At 30.1% G+C, this 26,048-nt stretch overlaps 1 protein-coding gene across 1 annotated transcript; it reads left to right on the forward strand.

The window, feature by feature from the left end:
* The first annotated feature begins 3,063 nt into the window (after positions 1–3,063).
* LOC119609281 (myb-like protein AA) lies at positions 3,064–25,630 on the forward strand. Its single transcript, XM_037964007.1, has 2 exons — positions 3,064–4,101; positions 25,216–25,630. Exon 1 carries the CDS (start codon positions 3,506–3,508, stop codon positions 3,992–3,994), a length of 489 nt encoding a protein of 162 aa, XP_037819935.1. The 5' UTR covers positions 3,064–3,505; the 3' UTR covers positions 3,995–4,101; positions 25,216–25,630.
* Positions 25,631–26,048: the final 418 nt, after the last annotated feature.

The raw sequence follows: 26,048 nt of genomic DNA on the forward strand, positions 1-26,048 counted from the left end.
TAGAACTGAACTAGAACTGAACTAGAACTGAACTAGAACTGAACTAAACTGAACTAGAACTGAACTAGAACTGAACTAGAACTGAACTAGAACTGAACTAGAACTAAACTGAACTGAACTGAACTAGAACTGAACTAGAACTGAACTAGACTGAACTAGAACTGAACTAGAACTGAACTAGAACTGAACTAGAACTGAACTAGAACTGAACTAGAACTGAACTAGAACTGAACTAGATGAACTAGAACTGAACTAGAACTGAACTAGAACTGAACTAGAACTGAACTAGAACTGACTAGAACTGAACTAGAACTGAACTAGAACTAGAACTGAACTAGAACTGAACTAGAACTGAACTAGAACTGAACTAGAACTGAACTAGAACTGAACTAGAACTGAACTAGAACTGAACTAGAACTGAACTAGAACTGAACTAGAACTGAAACTAGAACTGAACTAGAACTGAACTAGAACTGAACTAGAACTGAACTAGAACTGAAATAGAACTGAACTAGAACTGAACTAGAACTGAATAGAACTGAACTAGAACTGAACTAGAACTGAACTGAACTAGAACTGAACTAGAACTGAACTAGAACTAGAACTGATCTAGAACTGAACTAGAACTGAACTAGAACTGAACATAAATTATATGTATGTAATGAAGAAATAATCGAGCATGTGTTTATTAGGGAATACATTACGTATGATTATTGTTATATTGCGTATACGCCTGAAGTTTTTAATAGAATTTTTCTCTGAACTAGAATTGAACTAAAGTTGAACTGAATTTGAATTTATTTGTAGCAACAACTTTTGTTTTCTCCAATGAAAGGGAGCCACCCTAATATACATACATATGAATACTTCTTTATTTTTTCTTAAACATTCTTATCTGGTATTTTTACACTTTGTTACTGTTGCGTAAAATTATTATATAAATTTATCTTTATTTCAAAATATAATGTCTCTTTTTTATTTGTCATGCATGTATGTATTTCCATACAACTACTTTCATAAGCATTTATTACAAGATAAAAGACAGAAAGAGCAAAAAGTAATGCCGTATGAAGACATTTATGTTTGTGGTTTCTTTTTATCGCATTCAAACATCACTCAGTTCCTGTTGGCATAGAAGAAATTGTCAAGGATACAGCTTTAGGTTTTTACTTGATTTAAAGTATTTCAAAGAGTTTTTAGCATTAAACAAATGTAAATGATTTAAATTTAAGCACTTTCTTAAGAAAAAGTAATTAAACTTAAAGAGGTATTCTTAATTTATCATTGACAACAATACAGGTCCAACCACGAAATGCCTTTCTCAACATCTCTTAACAAATACGTTTTTATGTATCTAGTATCAATCACTCCTCTGCTGCCCATCAAAACAAGGAAATCTTTAAAAAGGACAAACAAAGGATAATATGTATTTAAGTGTAAAACTTAAATACATTTTTTATTTTATCTTATTTAGTAATACAAATTTTAAAAGATTTTTCTGCAAAATATCTTAACTATAAAATGCTTATTTACTTCATTAGTATGCATAAGTGTAATTCATTATGATCACCCAAAATACGGTTTTTATGTTAATTTTTATTGTTGTTACAGCTGTCTGTTATTGCTGTCGATAAAATTTACAACAATAACAATCTAATAAAATACATAAAAAATAACAACAGAAATCGTTATGCATATTTAGCTGTATTGATCCCTTTGTAATTTTTGACGGTTAAAATTAGTATCACATCCTCTTTCACTTTGTGAACATATTACTGACTTTTAAAAAGTAATTAAAATTAAAACAGCATTAAAATTGTTTTATATTGCTATTATTCACCAAAATTCGAATTTTCTTTATGGGCCCGAAGTACTATAAAAACGTCTTTAATCTTCAATTAACTTTCTTATTTAATCAGAAACTTTACGATTATACAATCGAGTCTGCCCGTCTAACTGTTTAACATTCTACTAAATGATATAAGTAATAAAAATGTTCTAATAAAATCGTAAAATTTCGCCATATCTATTGACAATAAGTTTAATGAACTATTTTCGTTAGAAAATAGCAAAAGGAAATGCTATTAACTCAAACATGTATCGCCACCAATATTTTTTTATGTTTAAGATAATTAATGATGAACTATACAGTTAAATGAAATAGACTGTTTTGTGCTTAAGATAACGATATAAAGTTATATAAAAACTTTATAAACAAAACTAGGCCGAACTGAACTGAACTAGAACTGAACTAGAACTGAACTAGAACTGAACTAGAACTAGAACTTAACTAGAACTGAACTAGAACTGAACTAGAACTGAACCCTAAACTGAACTAGAACTGAACTAGAACTGAACTAGAACTGAACTAGAACTGAACTAGAACTGAACTAGAACTGAACTAGAAATGAACTAGAAATGAACTGAACTAGAACTGAACTAGAACTGAACTATAACTGAACTAGACTAACTGAACTAGAACTGAACTAGAACTGAACTAGAACTGAACTAGAACTGAACTAGAACTGAACTAGAACTGAACTACTGAACTAGAACTGAACTAGAACTGAACTAGAACTGAACTAGAACTGAACTAGAACTGAACTAGAACTGAGCTAGAACTGAACTAGAACTGAACTAGAACTGAACTAGAACTGAACTAGAACTGAACTAGAACTGAACTAGAACTGAACTAGAACTGAACTAGAACTGAACTAAAAATGAATTAGAACCGAACTAAAACTTACTCAAAATTATAAATTTTATGTGAACAGACAAAGAAACGAACATTGCTTTAGCTTGGAAAACCACTACGTATGATTATTGTTTAATTACGTATACGCCTACAGGTTTATACTTGAAATTTGCTCTTTAAGGCAACAAGTTAGAAAAAATCTCTATAAAGAGAAGCTGCATAATAAAGTTATAGAGAGCTTAAATAGAAAATAAGAAGAGAGCCTGATAGCCTGTAAATCTCTTTCTGAAAATAAAATATTAAAGGAATTTTAAATGAAAAGAAATTCTTCAACACAAAACAGTTTTAAACGAAAATTCAAGCAGATAGGTGGTATCTGGCGGATAAAATTAAGATATTCCTTTGAATTTTCTCGCTAAAAACGGAAACAGAGGAAGAAAATCAAATAATAATAAAAAATTATATTTACGTTCATTCACCATTAAGAAGACAAAAAACAACAACAGTAATACCCATAAAGAAAAAACCTTGAACTTGACACACTAAATGGCTGTTGTTTGTATGTGTAAATATGTATATAAGAGAAATTATTGATAAATGTGTGTTTGAGTATTGGAAAAGAAAAATAATAAAAAGCAAATAAAAATACAGAATTTTATAAAAATATCAGTAAATAACAAACAACGGCGGAAAAAATAACGTCTGTCTTAATAATATCTTTAAAAATTATTAAGCACTTTTAATAATAAATTTAATATTATACTTTATTTGCCCACAAAAATAAAAAAGTTAAAATAAATTGATTTCAAAATGTGTTTATATATGAATGTGCCGCAGTGGTTAAATTTTCAGAATTTCCTTAAGGCCATCAATGAAAGTATTAATCACACCATTGATGTCACGTTTATGTTTATTTATTTTAAATGTTTAAATCACACCAACAATAACAATAGCAGTAATAATAACATCAGTAGTAATAACAAACAACAGCATAATGTTAAAAAAACACAAATTATTGCAACAAATGTAAATCTGGATAAAAATCATAAAATAGATTTCAATGTAAATTTAAAAACAATAAATACGATTGAAAAGTTTACACTTCATAAAAACGCGTCTAGTGAAATTGCTCAAACAGAAATATTAAAAACAATAAACTTAACAAAACAACAACAACAACAACATCCACAATATCAGCAAACACAACAGCAGCAACAACAATTCTATCAACATTATCTGTATAATAATGATCAGTTATTATTGTTGGATAAATTTAAAACTTTTCCACTTCATATTTAAAATTTACTTAAAACACGAATTGTAAATGTTTATGGTTTTATTATTCAATTTAATTATTTAATGGCCTCCAGTGCAATAAATACTGTGTAAATAATGGAATTTAAAAGGTAAATTATGTTTATTAATAAAATTTAAATAATTGTTACAAATGTCTGCAGTTAGTGAAAAAGTAAGTATTTGATAAAGTGAAGTATATGGTTCAGTTCTAGTTCAGTTCTAGTTCAATTCTAGTTCAGTTCTAGTTCAGTTCTAGTTCAGTTCTAGTTCAGTTCTAGTTCAGTTCTAGTTCAGTTCTAGTTCAGTTCTAGTTCAGTTCTAGTTCAGTTCTAGTTCAGTTCTAGTTCAGTTCTAGTTCAGTTCTAGTTCAGTTCTAGTTCAGTTCTAGTTCAGTTCTAGTTCAGTTCTAGTTCAGTTCTAGTTCAGTTCTAGTTCAGTTCTAGTTCAGTTCTAGTTCAGTTCTAGTTCAGTTCTAGTTCAGTTCTAGTTCAGTTCTAGTTCAGTTCTAGTTCAGTTCTAGTTCAGTTCTAGTTCAGTTCTAGTTCAGTTCTAGTTCAGTTCTAGTTCAGTTCTAGTTCAGTTCAGTTCTAGTAGTTCTAGTTCTAGTTCAGTTCTAGTTCAGTTCTAGTTCAGTTCTAGTCATTCTAGTTCAGTTTCTAGTTCAGTTCTAGTTCAGTTCTAGTTCAGTTCTAGTTCAGTTCTAGTTCAGTTCTAGTTCAGTTCTAGTTCAGTTCTAGTTCAGTTCTAGTTCGTTCTAGTTCAGTTCTAGTTCAGTTCTAGTTCAGTTCTAGTTAAGTTCTAGTTCAGTTCTAGTTCAGTTCTAGTTCAGTTCTAGTTCAGTTCTAGTTCAGTCTAGTTCAGTTCTAGTTCAGTTCTAGTTCAGTTCTAGTTCATTCTAGTTCAGTTCTAGTTCAGTTCTAGTTCAGTTCTAGTTCAGTTTCTAGTTCAGTTCTAGTTCAGTTCTAGTTCAGTTTCTAGTTCAGTTCTAGTTCAGTTCTAGTTCAGTTCTAGTTCAGTTCTAGTTCAGTTCTAGTTCAGTTCTAGTTCAGTTTCTAGTTCAGTTCTAGTTCAGTTCTAGTTCAGTTCTAGTTCAGTTCTAGTTCAGTTCTAGTTCAGTTCTAGTTCAGTTCAGTTCTAGTTCAGTTCTAGTTCAGTTCTAGTTCAGTTCTAGTTCAGTTCTAGTTCAGTTTAGTCAGTTCTAGTTCAGTTATAGTTCAGTTCAGTTAGTTAGTAGTTAGTTCAGTTCTAGAGTTCTAGTTCAGTTCTAGTTCAGTTCTAGTTCAGTTCTAGTTCAGTTCTAGTTCAGTTCTAGTTCAGTTCTAGTTCAGTTCTAGTTCAGTTCTAGTTCAGTTCTAGTTCAGTTCTAGTTCAGTTCTAGTTCAGTTCTAGTTCAGTTCTAGTTCAGTTCTAGTTCAGTTCTAGTTCAGTTCTAGTTCAGTTCTAGTTCAGTTCTAGTTCAGTTCTAGTTCAGTTCTAGTTCAGTTCTAGTTCAGTTCTAGTTCAGTTCTAGTTGAGTTCTAGTTGAGTTCTAGTTCAGTTCTAGTTCTATTTGTAATCATTGGTGGATAAGCAGTATATAAGAAGTATAATACTCAACCTCACTACATTGGCGTAGAGTATATTCGGCATACATACATATGTACATACATATATTAAAAATAATCTCTCTCTACATCCGCTTCATAACTTTTGCATAGATTTAAAATGATAATAAAATGCAGGTCATTAAGTAACATTTTATGCAGATAACAGATTTTGGAGTGTGTTTTGAAAACTTTATTTTTTTGTTATTCATATATTTTAAGAAAAATAAACTTTAACGAGATTCGAATAAGAAAAAAAAACAATTCCCTTGTCATCTTTTCTATAGCAGGAATTTACAGCTGCATTTTAAAGTCATTAAAGTATAATTTAAGTAAAATAGAAATTTTTACAGTTTTAAATTTTTTCACAAAAAAAATAAACTAATAAATCTAAGAATAATTTTATGAAATTATTATAACAAATAAGTGCAAACAGACTAAGTTAAATTATTAAGTTTGTTTTACAATAGACAATTTTCTTCGATATATTTGGGAAACATAAACACACATACATATAATATTTTGTTAGATTTCGGGAGAACGTAAAACCTTGTTTAGAAAAAATGTTATTAACATTGATAAACATTTATTAAATTTCCTAAGAAATTTCAAAATAATTTTTCAGTTTAATTTTGCAAATCCTAAATATAATCTGCTTATCGGTTTAAATAGAATGATAGACATACATACATAGGATAGTGTATACAAATATACATAAATAATATCCTGCAGTTCGTAAAGATTGGTTGTAAATTTGCGTTTTTAGTTTTCGTTACAAAAACATGAGATTTGCTAAAATGCAGACAGAAAAATGGTTTAAAATGACGATACTCCTAATTATTTATAGTATCAAGTCACTGTCAAAAGAAGACTGTTGGGATGTTTTGAATGAAATATGTACAAAAATATTTATTATCAACTTGTATATTTTTTTATTAATGTGTCTGTTATTGTAGATAAACATATAAATCCTTGTATGTGCACAAATTTAACCCTTTTTACGATTTTCCTTTATCATTTTATTTTTTTTTTTTTTTTGCAAATGAATTTTAATTCCAAAAAAACAAAATCAATTTATCTTTTATGATTGAGAAGTTGCTTTGTTTTTTTATTCAAACTTTTTTACTTTAACATAAAATATGTTTTTATTTAATTTATTTTGTGTACATATTTTGTTCACAACTAATTTGTATTTACATAAATTTCATATTTTCATATAAATGTCATAATATGTCAAAATATTGTCTGGAAACCTTTGACAATTTCTCTTGTGTCCAAAATTCAATTACTTTTAGTATATTTTACAATTGTAAAAAAAAAGAAAAAAGACGTATTGCTAAACCTAAAAACGTACATATGAACATATATACACATTTGTAGTATAATATGCAAGATATTTTCTTTGAAATTTTAAAATGACTACAATGAAGTTCAGTTCAGATCACTTCAGTTCTAGTTCTAGTTCAGTTCTAGTTCAGTTCTAGTTCAGTTCTAGTTCAGTTCTAGTTCAGTTCTAGTTCAGTTCTAGTTCAGTTCTAGTTCAGTTCTAGTTCAGTTCTAGTTCAGTTCTAGTTTAGTTCAGTTCTAGTTCAGTTCTAGTTCAATTCTAGTTCACTTCCAGTTCAGTTCTAGTCTTTTACAATTCAGATTCTTATCTAGGATTTGCCTTGTAAATAGTAAATGAGCTATAGAATATTTTTAATAATTCTAATTAATTTACAAACAACAATTATCAATAAAGTACAATAATACCGATAGCATAGAACAACAAAAAAAGGAAAAGTTAAATAAGAAACATTTTTATCTCGTAATAAAATTTATTGGCAGGAAAAAGTTTTGTCACTTTTGTTTTTGCCACAATAATAATTTTAATAAGAACAACAACATTATCATTACTTAGAAAGAAAGTATTCTTATAACAACTACAGTAACGTAAATACTTGGAATTCATTCAATAAAAGGTTTATTTTTTAGAAGCAACAATAACAAGACAAAATAGTAACAATATTAGCAGTACTTTAGTTAAATCAAGGATAAAGTAACGAAACGAATTTGAAATAAAAACAAAACAAAAAAAAAACAATAATAAAAATCTAAACATACAACGTTACTACGTCGATTGTGAATTATAAAAATATATGTAAAAATATCTTAGGAAATGTTTCATAAGACTTATCTATTATTATCTTATTTTTTATTTTTACATTGTTTTAGCTTTATAAAATTAATTTGGATTTGAACAATTTCAAGAGTTCCGTGGGCTTAGCAAATAATGTAAAATAAACGAAGTAGAAATAAAAAATTTGCGAACTTTAGATGCAGTTGAGTAGAAAAAATATTTAAACAATAAAATTATTTCGAAATATGAAATGTAAATAATTATTTCTGAAAAATATTTATTTATAAAGGAAAAGATGGTAAAACTTTTATGTCAGTTGTAGTTCAGTTTTAGTTCTAGTTCAGTTCCAGTTCAGTTCTAATTCAGTTCTAGTTCAGTTCTAGTTCAGTTCTAGATCAGTTCTAGTTCAGTTCTAGTTAGTTCAGTTCTAGTTCAGTTCTAGTTCAGTTCTAGTTCAGTTCTAGTTCAGTTCTAGTTCAGTTCTAGTTCAGTTCTAGTTCAGTTCTAGTTCAGTTCTAGTTCAGTTCTAGTTCAGTTCTAGTTCAGTTCTAGTTCAGTACTAGTTCAGTTCTAGTTCAGTTCTAGTTCAGTTCTAGTTCAGTTCTAGTTCAGTTCTAGTTCAGTTCAAGTTCAGTTTTAGTTCAGTTCTAGTTCAGTTTTAGTTTCAGTTCTAGTTCAGTTCTAGTTCAGTTCTAGTTCAGTTCTAGTTCAGTTTTAGTTCAGTTTAGTTCAGTTCTAGTTCAGTTCTAGTTCAGTTCTAGTTCAGTTCTAGTTCAGTTCTAGTTCAGTTCTAGTTCAGTTCTAGTTCAGTTCTAGTTCAGTTCTAGTTCAGTTCTAGTTCAGTTCTAGTTCAGTTCTAGTTCAGTTCTAGTTCAGTTCTAGTTCAGTTTCTAGTTCAGTTCTAGTTCAGTTCTAGTTCAGTTCTAGTTCATAGTTCAGTTCTAGTTCAGTTCTAGTTCAGTTCTAGTTCAGTTCTAGTTCAGTTCTAGTTCAGTTCTAGTTCAGTTCTAGTTCAGTTCTAGTTCAGTTCTAGTTCAGTTCTAGTTCAGTTCTAGTTCAGTTCTAGTTCAGTTCTAGTTCAGTTCTAGTTCAGTTCTAGTTCAGTTCTAATTCAGTTCTAATTCAGTTCTAGTTCAGTTCTAGTTCAGTTCTAGTTCAGTTTAGGGTTCTATAAATCGACTCTCGAATAATCGAACAATCGACTTTTTGTCGAAAAAAGTCGAAAAGTCGAAGTCGACTATTTTGTTCCAAAAAAGTCGATAACTCGACTATCGTCTATGAAAAAAGTCGAAAAGTCGACTATGTAAATAAAAGTCGAAAAAAGTCGAATAGTCGGAAAGTCGAAAAAATTCGAAAAATCGAAAAAAGTCGAAAAGTCGAAAAAAGTCGAATAGTCGGAAAAAGTCGAAAAGTCGAAAATAGTCGAAAATTTTAAAAAAGTGGAAAAGAGGTCAAAAACTCTAAAATAGTCGGAAAAACTTGAAAAAAGTAAAAAATAGTCGAAAAAAGTCGAAATAAGTCGAAAATAGTCAAAAAATCGTAAAAAATCGAAAAGTCGAAATGTCGGAAAAAGTCGAAAAGTTGAAAAAAGTCGGAAAAAGTCGAAAAAAGTCGAAAAGTCGAAAAAAGTCGAAAAGTCGAAAAGTCGAAAAAAGTCGAAAAAAGTCGAAAAAAGTCCAAAAAAGTCGGAAAAAGTCTAAAAGTCGAAAAAAGTCGAAAAGTCGGAAAAAGTCGAAAAGTCGACCATTTATAAAATACTAAAAGTCGAAAAGTCTAGAAGTCGACTTTTAAATAAATGAAAAAGGTCGAAAAATCGACTTTTCATAAAATGGAAAAAGTCGAAAGGTCGAAAAGTCGACTTTTAACTAGATGCAAAAAGTCGAAAAGTCGACTTTTCGTTTCAACTATAGAACCCTAGTTCAGTTCTAGTTCAGTTCTAATTCAGTTCTAATTCAGTTCTAGTTCAGTTCTAGTTCAGTTCTAGTTCAGTTCTAGTTCAGTTCTAGTTCAGTTCTAGTTCAGTTCTAGTTCAGTTCTAGTTCAGTTCTAGTTCAGTTCTAGTTCAGTTCTAGTTCAGTTCTAGTTCAGTTCTAGTTCAGTTCTAGTTCAGTTCTAGTTCAGTTCTAGTTCAGTTCTAGTTCAGTTCTAGTTCAGTTCTAGTTCAGTTCTAGTTCAGTTCTAGTTCAGTTCTAGTTCAGTTCTAGTTCAGTTCTAGTTCAGTTCTAGTTCAGTTCTAGTTCAGTTCTAGTTCAGTTCTAGTTCAGTTCTAGTTCAGTTCTAGTTCAGTTCTAGTTCAGTTCTAGTTCAGTTCTAGTTCAGTTCTAGTTCAGTTCTAGTTCAGTTCTAGTTCAGTTCTAGTTCAGTTCTAGTTCAGTTCTAGTTCAGTTCTAGTTCAGTTCTAGTTCAGTTCTAGTTCAGTTTTAGTTCAGTTCTAGTTCAGTTCAGTTCTAGTTCAGTTCTAGTTCAGTTCTAGTTCAGTTCTAGTTCAGTTCTAGTTCAGTTCAGTTTTAATTCAGTTCTAGTTCAGTTCTAATTCAGTTCTAGTTCAGTTCTAGTTCAGTTCTAGTTCAGTTCTAGTTCAGTTCTAGTTCAGTTCTAGTTCAGTTCTAGTTCAGTTCTAGTTCAGTTCTAGTTCAGTTCTAGTTCAGTTCTAGTTCAGTTCTAGTTCAGTTCTAGTTCAGTTCTAGTTCAGTTCTAGTTCAGTTCTAGTTCAGTTCTTTCAGTTCTAGTTCAGTTCTAGTTCAGTTCTAGTTCAGTTCTAGTTCAGTTCTAGTTCAGTTCTAGTTCAGTTCTAGTTCAGTTCTAGTTCAGTTCTAGTTCAGTTCTAGTTCAGTTCTAGTTCAGTTCTAGTTCAGTTCTAGTTCAGTTCTAGTTCAGTTCTAGTTCAGTTCTAGTTCAGTTCTAGTTCAGTTCTAGTTCCGTTCAGTTCTAGTTCAGTTCTAGTTCAGTTAGTTCCAGTTCTAGTTCAGTTAGTTTCAGTTCAGTTCTAGTTCAGTTCTAGTTCAGTTCAGTTCTAGTTCAGTTCTAGTTCAGTTCTAGTTCGTTCTAGTTCAGTTCTAGTTCAGTTCTAGTTCGTTCTAGTTCAGTTCTAGTTCAGTTCTAGTTCAGTTCTAGTTCAGTTCTAGTTCAGTTCTAGTTCAGTTTCTAGTTCAGTCTAGTTCAGTTCTAGTTCAGTTCTAGTTCAGTTCTAGTTTCTAGTTCAGTTCTAGTCAGTTCTAGTTCAGTTCTAGTTCAGTTCTAGTTCAGTTCTAGTTCAGTTCTAGTTCAGTTCTAGTTCAGTCTAGTTCAGTTCTAGTTCAGTTCTAGTTCAGTTCAGTTCAGTTCTAGTTCAGTTCTAGTTCAGTTCTAGTTCTGTTCTAGTTCAGTTCTAGTTCAGTTCTAGTTCAGTTCTAGTTCAGTTCTAGTTCAGTTCTAGTTCAGTTCTAGTTCAATTCTTGTTCAATTCTAGTTCTAGTTCAGTTCTAGTTCAATTCTAGTTCAATTCTAGTTCAATTATAGTTCAATTCTTTTTTTAAATTTTCCTCATTATTATGGGATTGGTTGATGTGGTCAAAATTTTTTCATAAATATTAATAAATATTTGAAATTAATATTGACCGCCTCCTTAAAAAAACCAATTAAACTTATATTAATATCACTGCAATTTTTGCTATATGACATTGTAATTATATATTTTATATATTAAATATAATAAAAAACAATATATAAAAATATAATCATTGGTTTCACTTTGATAGCTTCATTTAAGTACAAAAAAATTAAAATAAATAAATGTTTATTTTATGATATTTAATAATATAGAATAACTTTTTTAGTCTACTGACAATGTATTACAAAAAAAATTTCAATTATTTTGCAATAAAGTTAGTTTTTCATATAGTCAAAGAAAAGCCGCATGTATGCGTTAAACCACAAAATAACTTTCAAATAATTATGTAAAAATATTATAAATATATATATTGTGTGTTTGCTGTAAGAAGGTGTTAAGTGTAAAGTGTTAAAATAGAATTTTATCGATAACTTGAATGCGTCCAAAACAATTCTAATGTTCTAATAAATACCGAAAATTTAGGTATAGGTTATACACGATTACGTATAATGAATGTATAAATATTTGGCATTTCATTTCAATAAAGAACGACAATAAAATTATAATTAAGTTTTTTTTATAGAAAACTGTTTTTGAGTTATGACCTTTTTGTCACAAATAACTTTAATTTTAAATTTACATAGAATATCCATTCGGTTGTTAAATTTTTATAAAAATCAGTTCTTGTTTTTATATTAATAAACAACTAACTAATATTTAATGTTAAACAATATTATTTTATAATTTGTATTATTTTTGGTAATGAATAAATGTTGCAAGCATTAACCTTCGTACTCCCGCAACACATATGGGTGTGTATTACAAATAAATATTGTAAAAATATCAAAAAATACCATCGGAAAAACGAAAAAGTACAAAAATCTCTCTCAATAAATTCTCATTTAATAAGGACCTTGTGCCGGTTAACCATTATAAAGAATCTAAAAGGTACCATTTGAAGAATAGAAAAGTACCAAATAGTTCCCACCTACTCTAGGTTGAATATTTTAGAAAATTAAAAAAGTACCATTTATGAGATAAAAAGTACTAAAAAGTTCTCTCTTAAAGAATCTTATTCAATGAGGACCGTGTATGATTAAAAATCATGTGTTTTGAAAAAAAAACATACAAAGAGTATCATTTGAAGAAAGAAAAAGTACCAAAAGTGGAATAAAATTAACCTAAGTGGAAAGTACTAATAAAGAATACAATTTTTCCCCTTTTTGCTTAAAAATATACTTTTTCGAGACTTAAGCTTACAAAATCTTCCGTATTTAAATCTATATATCACAGATAAGACTCAAACGATTCAAATCTGCATTCATTTGTTCCAGAAAAATAGTGCTTTCAAAAAGTACCAAAAAATTAACTCGAATTTGGTCCTATATAGATCTTAGTACTCGAATTCCAAAATAATATACCAATAGCTTATTTTGTGTGAGTAAATAAACTACTTTTACAAATTTTATAAAAATTGGCTGAACGAGTTTGAATAAAATTTAATTTCCCGTTTTTCCCCTTTTTGGTACTTTTTTCCCCCATTGAAATAGCAAACATTTTGTTTCAATAAATATTACAGAGTTAGTCCGTAATTTAATAGGAATCCTTCAATAAGTCGAAATAGTTTTCTTAATGTGCTAAAAAAAGTACAAAAATAAAGTTTTCTCCCTTTTACACCCAAAAAGGGCTGAATTTTAAAAAAGTACTCAAAATATTTACAAAAATGTTATTTTGTTTATTAGTTAAAAAGTTATAAAGGGCCATAAAAGGTACCAAAATAATTTTTATTACACATTTTGCACCCCTTAAAAGTACGAATTTCAAAAAAGGTACCAGACACCCATCTGCTTATTTTAAGAGAAGATATATGTACATTTAAAATTTGCTTTTATCTCTAATATTAGGTAAGATAATTAAGAAAATCTGTTTTACCCGTTTTTTCCCCTAAATGTTCAAATTTCCAAAAATCCCTTCTTAGTGGATCTACATAACCAAAAACACATCTACAGTCAAAATTTCATGATTCTAGGTTTAGCCGTTTGAGCTGTGCGATGATGAATCAGTCAGTAACGCTACTCTTTTATAAATATATATATATATAGGTATTTATGTATTTAATGAATCAATAGCATTCTTATATAGAATATTTTAACACTCGGTACTTGAGTTACCTATTCCATGAACATCGCTTCCTTTTCAATAACTTCCAAGATATTTGAAAAATTTCGCTTTTGTTTCCCACTACGTGAATTGGTTAGTTAGATAGTTAGTTAGTTAGTTAGTTAGTGTTAGTTTTAGTTAGTTAGTTAGTTAGTTAGTTAGTTCGTTTAGTTAGTTAGTTAGTTAGTTTAGTTAGTTTTTCGTTAGGTTCGTTGTTTCGTTAGTTGTTAGTTAGTTAGTTCGTTTGTTAGTTCGTTCGTTTCGTTTAGTTTCGTTCGTTAGTTTCGTTCGTTTTTAGTTAGTTAGTTCGTTCGTTAGTTAGTTAGTTCTTCGTTCGTTCGTTCGTTCGTTATTTAGTTTCGTTCGTTCGTTCGTTCGTTCGTTCGTTAGTTCTTCGTTCGTTCGTTCGTTCGTTCGTTCGTTCGTTCGTTCGTTCGTTCGTTCTTCGTTCGTTCGTTCGTTTCGTTCGTTCGTTCGTTCGTTAGTTCGTCGTTTCGTTCTTTCGTTCTTTGTGTTCGTTCGTTCTTCGTTCGTTCGTTCGTTAGTTGTTCGTTCGTTCGTTTCGTTACTTTTCGTTCGTTCGTTCGTTCGTTCGTTCGTTCGTTTCGTTCGTTCGTTCGTTCGTTCGTTCGTTCGTTCGTTTCGTTCGTTCGTTCGTTCGTTCGTTCGTTTCGTTCGTTCGTTCTTTTCGTTCGTTCGTTCGTTCGTTTCGTTTCGTTCGTTCGTTGTTCGTTAGTCTTCGTTCGTTAGTTCGTTCGTTCGTTCGTTCGTTCGTTTTTCGTTCGTGTTCGTTAGTTAGTTAGTTAGTTAGTTAGTTAGTTAGTTAGTTTAGTTAGTAGTTAGTTAGTTAGTTAGTTAGTTAGTTTACTCTGCTCCGATGCCACATTTTAACTAAATTCCTTTTAAATTGAATTGCAAATTTTCGCTTCAATTTTCACTAAATCATTTATGCTCTACGGATTTATTTACCAACGAATAGCCAGCATATTTGACCACTTAAAAATAACCACTACAAACTGTTTCACTCCTTTTACCCATGAAATTGTACCATATATCCCCCTCCAAAGCTGATAATTAGATGCGAAAAACGAAAAACAAAAACCAAACAACAAAATCTCCAATTAGAAAATTGTATCGTAAAATTTAGTGAGAAAATATTTAATGCTGCTTTGTTTATGCACACTTTTGCTATTTGTTTATTTATTTTTCCGGTTCTATTTATTTCCGGGTGTTTAAAATTGATTGTACAACACGGAAAAGCAAAAAAACCAAAAAAATACTTGTAAACAAAAATGGCGCGTATTTACAACCAACATACGAAAATTAAATTCTTATACGGACGCATGTGTTTTTCGTTGTGTTTTCATGTGTGTTAAAAAGCGGCTTTTAAAAGCAGTTGTTTTAACAAGTATTTGTAGCTGTGTTATAAACGAAAAATCCTGATTCACGTAGCACAATAACCAGCAAACACTGGATAATACATTCATATTTCAGCATATATTATGCTGTATATCAATTACTTTCCAAAACCATTACATAGTTAGTAGTTAGTTAATGCCTATGTTCGTAGTCATTATCTTAAGGTTCCCATTAGTATACAATTCTCATTTAGTTTAGACTAGTTTATGCATTCGGCCAGAGCCGAAGTATCAATTTTAGCCTATACTTACTAATTAGAAGTTTCGCTGGGTTGCTTTCAAAATCGCCGTTAGAAAAAACTAACAAACAACATTTATTATTTGCTAAAACAAAACATTAGAGTCCATATTTGCAACGATGTTTTTATTTGCGATATTTTTCCATTCTTTTTTACTTATTTTTTGTTTTTTTGTGAAAAATTCAATCTAAACAAAACAATGTTTGGAAAATATCAGAAATGCTCAAAGTGCCTTAATATAAATATATGTAAAATGTATATGTACATAGCACATAGATAATACAATATATTTTTTCCTATAGAAAAATGCTTTAGCTGGTTTGGGTCTAAAAGATCAACCGTATAGTTCTATACATAGCTATTGGTACGATTTACCATTTAAAATTAACATACCCAGGATATTGATTATTCTGCAGTAAAGCCTATACTATATCACAGTTATAGCTTTACCTATCAAATTATCAATATTCTGGAATATATCACCTCTAGTCTGGACCATATAATGAGTCTGAACTATGCAATACACTACAGTCTGGATTATAGTCTGAAATATAGAATTAAATACAGACTTGGCTAGACCATTAAATATACCATAGTCTACATACATAGATTCTAGAATAGATTATAGAATAGACTACAGTCTGGGCTATGGCATAGACTATAGTCTGGACTAAAGAAAAGACTATAGTCTGGACTATAGAACAGATTATAGTTTGAACTCTAGAATAGATTATAGTCTGGACTCTAGAATAATCTATAATCTGGAATATAGAAAAGACTATAGTCTTGACTATAGAAAAAACTATAGTCTGGACTATAGAAAAGACTATAGTCTGGACTATAGAAAAAACTATAGTCTGGACTATAGAAAAGACTATAGTCTGGACTATAGAATAGACTACTGTCGAGACTATAGTCTATTATAAAAACTAGGCTATACCGACTTTGCTATAGTCGGGACTATAAAATAAACTATAGTCTATAGAATAGACTATACCCTGGACTAAAGAATATATATAGTCTGGACTATAGAATAGACTATAGTCTCAGATATAGAATAGACTATAGTGTGAACTAGACTATAGTGAGAACTATAATATACACTATAGTCTTGACTATAGAATAGACTATAGTCTTGACTACAGAATAGGTTATAGTCTGGACTATAGAATAGACTATAGTCTGGACTATAGAATAGACTATAATCTGGACTATAGAATAGACAATAGTCTGGACTCTGGAATAGACTATTATCTGGACTATAGAATAGACTATAGTCTGGGCTTTAAAATAGACTTTAGCCTGGACTATAGAATATATTATAGTGTGGACTCTGGTATAGACTATAGTCTGGACTATAGAATATAATATAGTCTGGACTATAGAATAGACTATAGTCTGGCTATAGAATAGACCATTGCCTATACTATAGAATAGGCTATAGTCTTTACTATAGAATGTGCTATAGTCTGGACTCTGGAATAGACTATAGTCTGGACTCTGGAATATTTTATAGTCTGGACTATAGAATAGACTATAGTCTGGACTATAGAATATACTATAGTCTGGACTATAGAATAGACTATAGTCTGGACTATAGAATAGACTATAGTCTGGACTATAGAATAGACTATAGTCTGGACTATAGAATATACTATAGTGTGGACTATAGAATATACTATAGTCTGGACTATAGAATAGACAATTATCTAGACTATGGAATATACAATAATCTAGACTATAGAATGGAATATTGTCTAGAATATAGAACTGATAATAGTCAGGGCTATAGAATAGCCTATAGTCTGGACTATAGAATAGCCTATAGTCTGGGCTATAGAATAGCCTATAGTCTGGTCTATAGAATAGCCTGAATAGTCTGGCCTATAGTCTGGACTGTAGAATAGTCTATAGGCTTGACTGTAGAATAGTCTATAGGCTTGACTATAGAATAGTCTAGTGTCAGGACTATATGCCATGCTATAGACTATTCAAATGTTAAAATCGACTGAACTATATACTCAGCAAACTTTTATTTAAATAACTGCTACCATAACAGAATCATGGATTTAGCATCCATCTTTCTTTATGTACATTAATTTCCATTCGCATTGAACAAAGTATTTTTTATTACAACTGACTCATGGTTCAATTGTCGATAAAGTGTTTCTTGTTCAATATTATTAACATTATTTTGTAAAATATAAAAGAGTCACACATCAAATATATTGCTTTGCAAAAAAATGGCAACAGAAGAAAACTGTGTATAAGAAAAATGTTTATCTACACCGGAAAAAATTAACAACTAATTCTTACGCAAAATTTAAAAAGAATTCACAGCGGATTTTATAGTTCTTAGATATTTTTTCAATGTATCCATTTCCCTTAATGTGAACTGAAAAACTAACTATAAAAAATATTTTTCTTTAGATCCTTTTCACACTAGAAATAAATAGAAATATAAACATGCATCTATAGAAGAGAGAAGTGGTAAATAGTAATAAAATACTATTTAATAAAATATTCATGCTTATTTTGTTCTTTGTTTCCACCGCTCATGTACCACATATTTTTTTTTTTTTCTTATTGCAAGTGTTTTACAAAATAAGTACATGTTGTAAAAGTTGGAAAAATATGTCTGCAATATACTACTTTGTATTACACACTTGCAAAGATGATTGTCGATATGAAGACAAAAACGATACAAGGACTTTTTAGGTGTCGTCGATGTTTTGTCTCTGCATTATATCGAGGAAGTGGTACAAGTATTTTGCATTTTAAATGTGTTATTTTCTCGATAGATATGTTTTTTTTTTTTTTTTTCAATATTATTCAATAGCCGTTAGTTCTTGTTATGACAAAACAACACATTTTGTAGTATCGACTATAGAAAAGCCCAAAGAGTCTATATAATGATTTAAATTCTGGCCTATGGACTATAGAAATGTCTATAATCCGGACTATAGGATAGCCTATAGTGTGGACTATAAAATAGTCTATAGTCTGTACTATATAGTAGTCAATATATAGTCTTATACAATAGTCTACTGTCGGAACTATAGAATAGTCTACATATTTTCTGAACTATAAAATAGTCTACGGTCTGGACTATAGAAGAGTTTATAGTTTGGACTATAGAAGAGTCTATAGTCTGAACTATAGAAAAGTGAAAAGTCTGGACTATAGAAGAGTCTATAGTCTGGACTATAGAAGAGTCTATAGTCTGAAAATTCCATAGTTTGGAAGAGTCTGTAGTCTGGACTATAGAAGAGTCTATAGTCTGGACTATAGAAGAGTCTATAGTCTGGACTATAGAAGAGTCTATAGTCTGGACTATAGAAGAGTCTATAGTCTGGACTATAGAAGAGTCTATAGTCTGGACTATATAAGAGTCTATAGTCTGGACTATAGAAGAGTCTATAGTCTGGACTATAGAAGAGTCTATAGTCTGGACTATAGAAGAGTCTATAGTCTGGACTATAGAAGAGTCTATAGTCTGGACTATAGAAGAGTCTATAGTCTGGACTATAGAAGAGTCTATAGTCTGGACTATAGAAGAGTCTATAGTCTGGACTATAGAAGAGTCTATAGTCTGGACTATAGAAGATTCTATAGTCTGGACTATAGAAGAGTCTATAGTCTGGACTATAGAAGAGTCTATAGTCTGGACTATAGAAGAGTCTATAGTCTGGACTATAGAAGAGTCTATAGTCTGGACTATAGAAGAGTCTATAGTCTGAACTATAGAAGATTGTATAGTCTGGACTATAGAAGAGTCTATTGTCTGGACTATAGAAGAGTCTATAGCCTGGACTATAGAAGAGTCTAAAGTCTGGACTATAGAAGACTCCATAGCCTGGACTATAGAAGACATATAGTCTGGAGTACAGAAGATTCTATAGTCTGGACTATAGAAGAGTCTATACTTTGGACTATAGATGTGTCTACAGTCTGGACTATAGAAGTGTCTATAATCTGTACTATAGAAGAGTGTATGGTCTGTGCTATAGAAAAGCCCAAAGAGTCTATATAATGATTAATCTGGACTATAGAAATGTCTATAATCTGGATTATAGAATAGTCTACAGTCTGGACTATAAAATAGTCTATAGTCGGAACTATAGAATAGTCTATAGTCTAAAATGTAGAATAGTCTACAGTCTGGATTATAGAAAAGTCTATGGTCCGGGCTATAGAAGAGTCTATTGTCTGGACTATAGAAGAGTTTATAATCCGAACTATAGAAAAGTCTATAGTCTGGACTTTAGAAAGACTATAATCTGGACTATAGACTCTTATATAGTCTGGACTATAAAGAGTCCATAGTCTGGACTATAGAAAATTCCATAGTTTGGACTATAGAAGAGCCTATAGTTTGGACTATAGAAGACTCTATAGTCTGAACTATAGAAAAGTCTATAGTTTGGACAATAGAACATAGTGTAAAATAGTTTATAGTCTGGTCTGGACTATATAATAGTCAATAGTTTGGACTATATAATAGTCTATATTCAAGAGTCCATAGGCTGGTCTGGACTATAGAATAGTCAGTAGTCTTGACTATTGAAAAGCCTATAGCCTGGAGTATATAATAGACTATAGTCAGGAGTATAGAATAGTCTATAGTCTGATCTGGACAGTCTGGAATATTGAATTGTCTATAGTCAATCGTCTCTAGTCTGGTCTGACCTATAAAATAGTATATAGTCTGGAGTATAGAATAGTCTACAGTCTGGACTATAGAAGAGTCTATGGTCTGGACTAACGAATGGTCTATGGGCTGGACTATAGAATGGTCTATGTTCTGGACTATAGAATTGCAGGGATCTATACATTTGATTGTATAACAAACATATTTGTAACCTTAATAAGTTGTAACAACACGTATACAATTCACTTGTATTTGTGTGCTCTTTTTTATCTACCTTTCTCTCATACAAAAAAAAAAACTGTCTTGTTAATGCATGCACTAGTTGTCCTTAAGCACCTTATTTCCACTTACACTTACGGAGACGATATTGTTATTGATCCCTTTTTCATGTACCTTTTTTTACTCTTAAGTGTATTGAATGTATTTAAAATGGTAAAAAAAATGTTTTCAAAATAAATATTTAAAGACGACTGAACACTATCGCAATTTCATAAGCTGCTGGTTACATGTCCTCTAGAAGTGGCTGCCTTTTATGGATACTGATACTTTGTAAAGGACTTTATTTGGAACGAATGTTAGGTTGGTGGGTGTTGCTATGGTAGTAGTGGTAGCAGAGGGAGCAATTGTTGATATGGCGAATAGGTTTCATATCATTCATTAATAATGATTTTTTAAGTATTAAGTGCTTTATAAAAATAAGAAATTTTTCACTAGAAAACTTTTTTATTAAGCAAATAAATTTGTTATAGAAATTGTTTGAGGTGAATTTTAAAAATGTTATGTTTTAGTTTAATAACAGAACCTAAGTATGGCTGTTTTTAATAGTTTAGTTTTAAGAGCATGGATGGACGGACGCATTCAAAAAGATTAGTTTCATTTGAAGAAGGCTTTACGTTGTAATTTTAGTTGTTACAAATATTAGAATAAACTCAAATTATTTCCCATACTACCAAAGAGTACTCAAATTATAAGAAACTATAACAATTGTGTTACACTATTCATACAAACAATGTTGTTAATAACTTATGCTTCTATATTTATGTATGTAAATATTACATATACATATGTAAATATTTTAATTTATTTACATGATATACATATTTAATATTCAAAGGAGATGAATTGGAAATTTGTACACAAAAAAGTAACAACAGCAGCACTAATCAATAATTGAAACAGAATTGTAAGAGCATTTCTGTTTTGTTGCTTTTACATTAGACTACACCTTCAAAAACAGATTTATCTTGAAGTAAGGTAATTTTGATATTCATTGTCAATTTTAATGATCCATCTATCTGTGTTTTACTGTCACTGCAGAGTTCAGAGTAGGCTAATGGGTAACTTATAGAATATTTTCCATAATAATTTTGAGCTCCCTAATGTTTGTATATTGTTTTATATTGGGCTTTCTAATTTATTAATATTTTTCCACACAACAAACATGATCTAATATAAAATAAGTAAGAGTGCTATATTCGGCTATAAGGAATAGTATATAAAATAGTCTATAGTCTGGACTACAGAATAGTCTATATTCTGAACTATAGAATAGTCTATAGTCTGGACTATAGAATAGTCTGAAGTCTGGACTATAGAATAGTCTATAGTCTGAACTATAGAATAGTCTATAGTCTGGACTATAGAATAGTCTATAGTCTGGACTATAGAATAGTCTATAGTCTGGACTACAGAATAGTATATAGTCTGGACTATGGAATAGTTTATAGTCAGGACTATGGAATAGTCTATAGCCTGGACTATGGAATAGTCTATAGCCTGGACTATGGAATAGTCTATAGCCTGGACTATAGAATAGTCTATAGTTTGAACTACAGAATAGTCTATAGTCTGGACTATAGAATAGTCTATAGTCTGAACTATAGAATAGTATATAGTCTGGACTATAGAATAGTTTATAGTCTGGACTATGGAATAGTTTATAGCCTGGACTATAGAATAGTCTATAGTCTGGACAATAGAATAGTTTATAGTATGGACTATAGAATAGTCTATAGTCAGGACTATAGAATAGTCTAAAGTCAGGACTATAGAATAGTCCATAGTCTGGACTATAAAATAATCTATAGTCTGGACTAAAAAATAGTCTATAGTCTGGACTATAAAATATTCTATAGTCTGGACTATAAAATAGTCTCTTGTCTCAACTATAGAATAGTCTATAGCCTGGACTATAGCATAGTCTATTGTCTGAATAGTTTTATAGTCTGGTTTAAAGTCTATAGTCTGGACTATAGAATAGTCTTGACTATTGAATGGTCTATAGTCTGGACTATAGAATAGTCTATAGTCTGGATTATAGAATAGTCTATTGTTTGAATATTTTATAGTCTGGTTCATAGTCTAAAGTCTGGACTATAGGACAGTCTAGACCATTGAATTGTGTATAGTCTGGACTATAGAATAGTGTATAGTCTTGACCATAGAATAGTATAGTCTGGACTATAAAATAGTGCATAGTCTTGACTATAGAATAGTTTATAGTCTGGACTATAGAATAGTCTATAGTCTGGACTATAGAATAGTCTATATTCTGGACTATAGAATAGTTTATAGTCTGGAAAATAGAATAGTCCATAGTCTGGACTATAGAATAGTGTATAGTTTTGACTATAGAATAGTCTATAGTTTGGACTATAGAATTGTTCATAGTCTGGACAATAGAATAGTATATGGTCTAGACTATTAAATGGTCTATAATCTGGACTATAGAATAGTCTATAGTCTGGACTTTAGAATAATCTATAGTGTGGACTATAGAATAGTGTATAGTCTTGACTATAGATTGGTTTATAATCTTGGCTATAAAATAGTCTATAGTCTGGTCTATAGAATAGTCTATAGTCTGGACTATGGAATAGTTTATAGTTTGGACTATAGAATATTCCATAGTCTTGACTATAGAATATTGTACAGTCTTGACTGTAGAATAGTCTATAGTCTGGACTTTAGAATAGTCTATAGTCTGGACTATAGAATAGTCTGGACTATAGAGTAGTGTATCGTCTGGACTATAGAGTAGTCTATAGTCTGGACTATAGAATAGTCTATAGTCACAGACAGACAGACAGGCAAACATACAGATGGAAGGGCAGACATAGCTCAAGTGAATCCACTATCGCTAGGCAAATTACCTTATGGACATTACAAATCCAAAGACAAACTAACCAAAATGAAGGGTATAAACATTAAAATATCTACAAACTATCTATCCTACACAATACAGAATTATTAATTACAGGAAGAATTCTTAATTATTTACTTAATACATATTATATTTTCATGTAATGTTAAATAGCTTAAGGCTATATACATTACATAAACATGTGTATGTGCAAATACATACTTAAATATGTACATTTCGGATCAACCTATGAAAAAATTAACTTGATTTTAGTTATTTTCAAAAAAAAAAAAAACGATGTTAGATTGTGTTCAAATATTCATACAAATATTTTGATTTGTTTTATAACCTACAGCCTACACTATTAGTAAAGTGTACAGTGGTTTAGAAAAACTCATAGTTGCCTATTTTAAGTATAAATCAACTTTGAAACGCCTTAGCTCAGAATATATGAAATTTCGTTACAATATCTTCTAGTTCTGAAGATATTGAATAATTTCACAAATAAAACGTTTTAAAACCACTGTGAGGTCGAGCCTATTCAAATATAATTTCTCACTTGTTTTCTTATACAAGTTTTATGCAAATCTTGCAAAATACTACTAGAAAGTAATATGTATGTACATATATATGTCTATTATGCAATACTAGACATTATATATTTATAACCATTTACCTAGAATAATATTCATTCATTTTATAAATTTAAAACGCACATAAATATATGCTTGCAAATCAGTTTAACTTCAACGTTTGCCATTTTCATGCTCTATCTCTACTTAGTGCGTTTGTACTAATTCTATTTTCTCAAATCCTTTAGCTTAAACAAATCCTGTACACATCCACCCCTTCCACCTAAGAAATTTGTAAGATATTTACGTTTGACTTAATCGTATGAAATATACGAAATTCCATATAAATATTTTGTGCATACAACACATTTTTCTTTAGGTATTCTTATATTAAGATAGAATTAGAATAAGAACAACAACAACAAATTTGTCTTCTTTTAGTTCTGAATTTGGGGGACACATTTTTATTAAGATAAATATGTCTTCATTAAGAAAATAAGATGACAAAGTGTGTGAAAATTTTGTATATATTTACCAGCCCAGACTATAGTCTATAGACCTATAGTCAATAGTACCGACTAAAGTCTATAGCCAACTCTATAATCTATAGCCCAGACTACAGTCTGGACTATAAACTAGTCCAGACTATAGTCTATAGCCCAAAATATAGTCTATAGCCCAGACTATAGTCCAAAATAAAGTCTATAGTCCAGACTATAGTCTATAGTCCAAACCATAGCCACGACTATAGTCTATAGTGCATACTATAATTTCTGGATCAGACTGTATTCTATAGTCCAGAATATAGTACATACTTCAGAAAATGGCTTATAGTCTAAACTAGAGTCGATAGTCCTAACTATAGTCTATAGTCCAGAATATAGTCTGTATTGCAAATTATAGTCCATAGTCCAGACTATTGTCTATAGTTCAGACTATAGTCTATAGTCGAGACTATAATCCATATTCCAGACTGTACTCGAGACTACAGCCTGAAGTCCTGTATGTAGTTTATAGACCAGACAATAATCTACAGTCTTTAGTCCCAGCCATAGTCTATAGTCCAGAATATAGTCTATAGTCCAGACTATATTCTATAGTCCAGAATATAGTCTATAGTCTAGACTATATTCTATAGTCCAGAATATAGTATATACTGTAGTCCAGACTATAGTCTATAGTCCACACTATAGTCCATAGTCCACACTATAGTCTATAGTCCACACTATACTCTATAGTACACTCTATAGTCGATAATCCACACTTTAGTCTTTAGTCCAGACTATAGTCTATAGTCCAGACTATAGTCTACAGTCCAGACTATATTCAATAGTCCAGACTATAGTCTATAGTCCAGACTATAGTCTATAGTCCAGACTATAGTCTATAGTCCAGACTATAGTTTATAGTCCAGACTATAGTCTATAGTCCAGACTATAGTCTATAGTCCAGACTATAGTCTATAGTCCAGACTATAGTCTATAGTCCAGACTATAGCCTATAGTCCAGACTATAGTTTATAGTACAGACTATATTCTATAGTACAGACTATAGTCTATGGACCATACTAGAGTCTATGGACCATACTATAGTCTTTAGTCCAGACCATAGTCTATAGTCCAGACTATATTCTAATGCGAATTTCTCAACAATTTTATAAACATATCGTTAACTTTTTTAAACCGCCCTTAATAAGGTGCGATATATATTTCTGACAAAAATATTGAAATAAAATTTTCCTTTTTTTACAGATTACAGTTACTCGGAAGATGGAAAAGAAAAACTTTGATCAATAAACTACTTTTCTACAAACCTTCTCTACAGGTGCTTTTTAAACTCAAAAACTAAAACAATAATTTTTCTATATTAGAATTAATAAAAAAAGCAAAATACTGAGAACAACTTAATACCATAAATCAATCAATTAAATAGCAACAAGGTAAAACTATATAATTCACTTTATATGACTTTTAAAATGTCAATACAAAACTATTTGAAACTATATGTCAGGCGAACTTCCAAGTTTCTGGCTTGATTTTAATAACAAAAATTTTACATAAAATCATATTAATTAATAATTTTAGTGTATTTCAAGATATGTAATTTTTCCTTGTTGCCACAAAATTAATTAAATATTTTTTTTCACTCATTGTAAATAAAATGAAAATAATTTGTAGTAAAAAGAACAAAATAAAAAAAACTATGTATGTAATTAAAAATAATTAGCATTAAATCAAAAAAACAAAGAAATATGTATTTAATTTTACTTAAATATAAAATGTATAGCAATTAAGTCTAATTGAAATTTCAATAAAATCCTTTAATAAAAATAACCTGTGAACTATAAATACATATGTATGTATATGTGTGTGATGGAGCATCTGTATGCTTTGTTTTATTTCCGTTAGGCAGACTTTTTTATTTAAGTTTTTTGTTTTTTTCAATTGTTCTGTTTGTTTTGTTCATTAATCACACTCCCTCTACTATATCACCCTCTTTATCACTCTCTTTTGTTTTTTCTTTGGCTGGTACAAGCCATTATTAATCATTTGCTTACAACAATTAACTTAAATAATGCCACTGT

The sequence above is a fragment of the Lucilia sericata genome, unplaced genomic scaffold (assembly GCF_015586225.1).
Source record: "Lucilia sericata isolate MDLA Ls3-8-SP2 unplaced genomic scaffold, ASM1558622v1 Contig000955F_arrow, whole genome shotgun sequence".
Taxonomy (NCBI): domain Eukaryota; kingdom Metazoa; phylum Arthropoda; class Insecta; order Diptera; family Calliphoridae; genus Lucilia; species Lucilia sericata.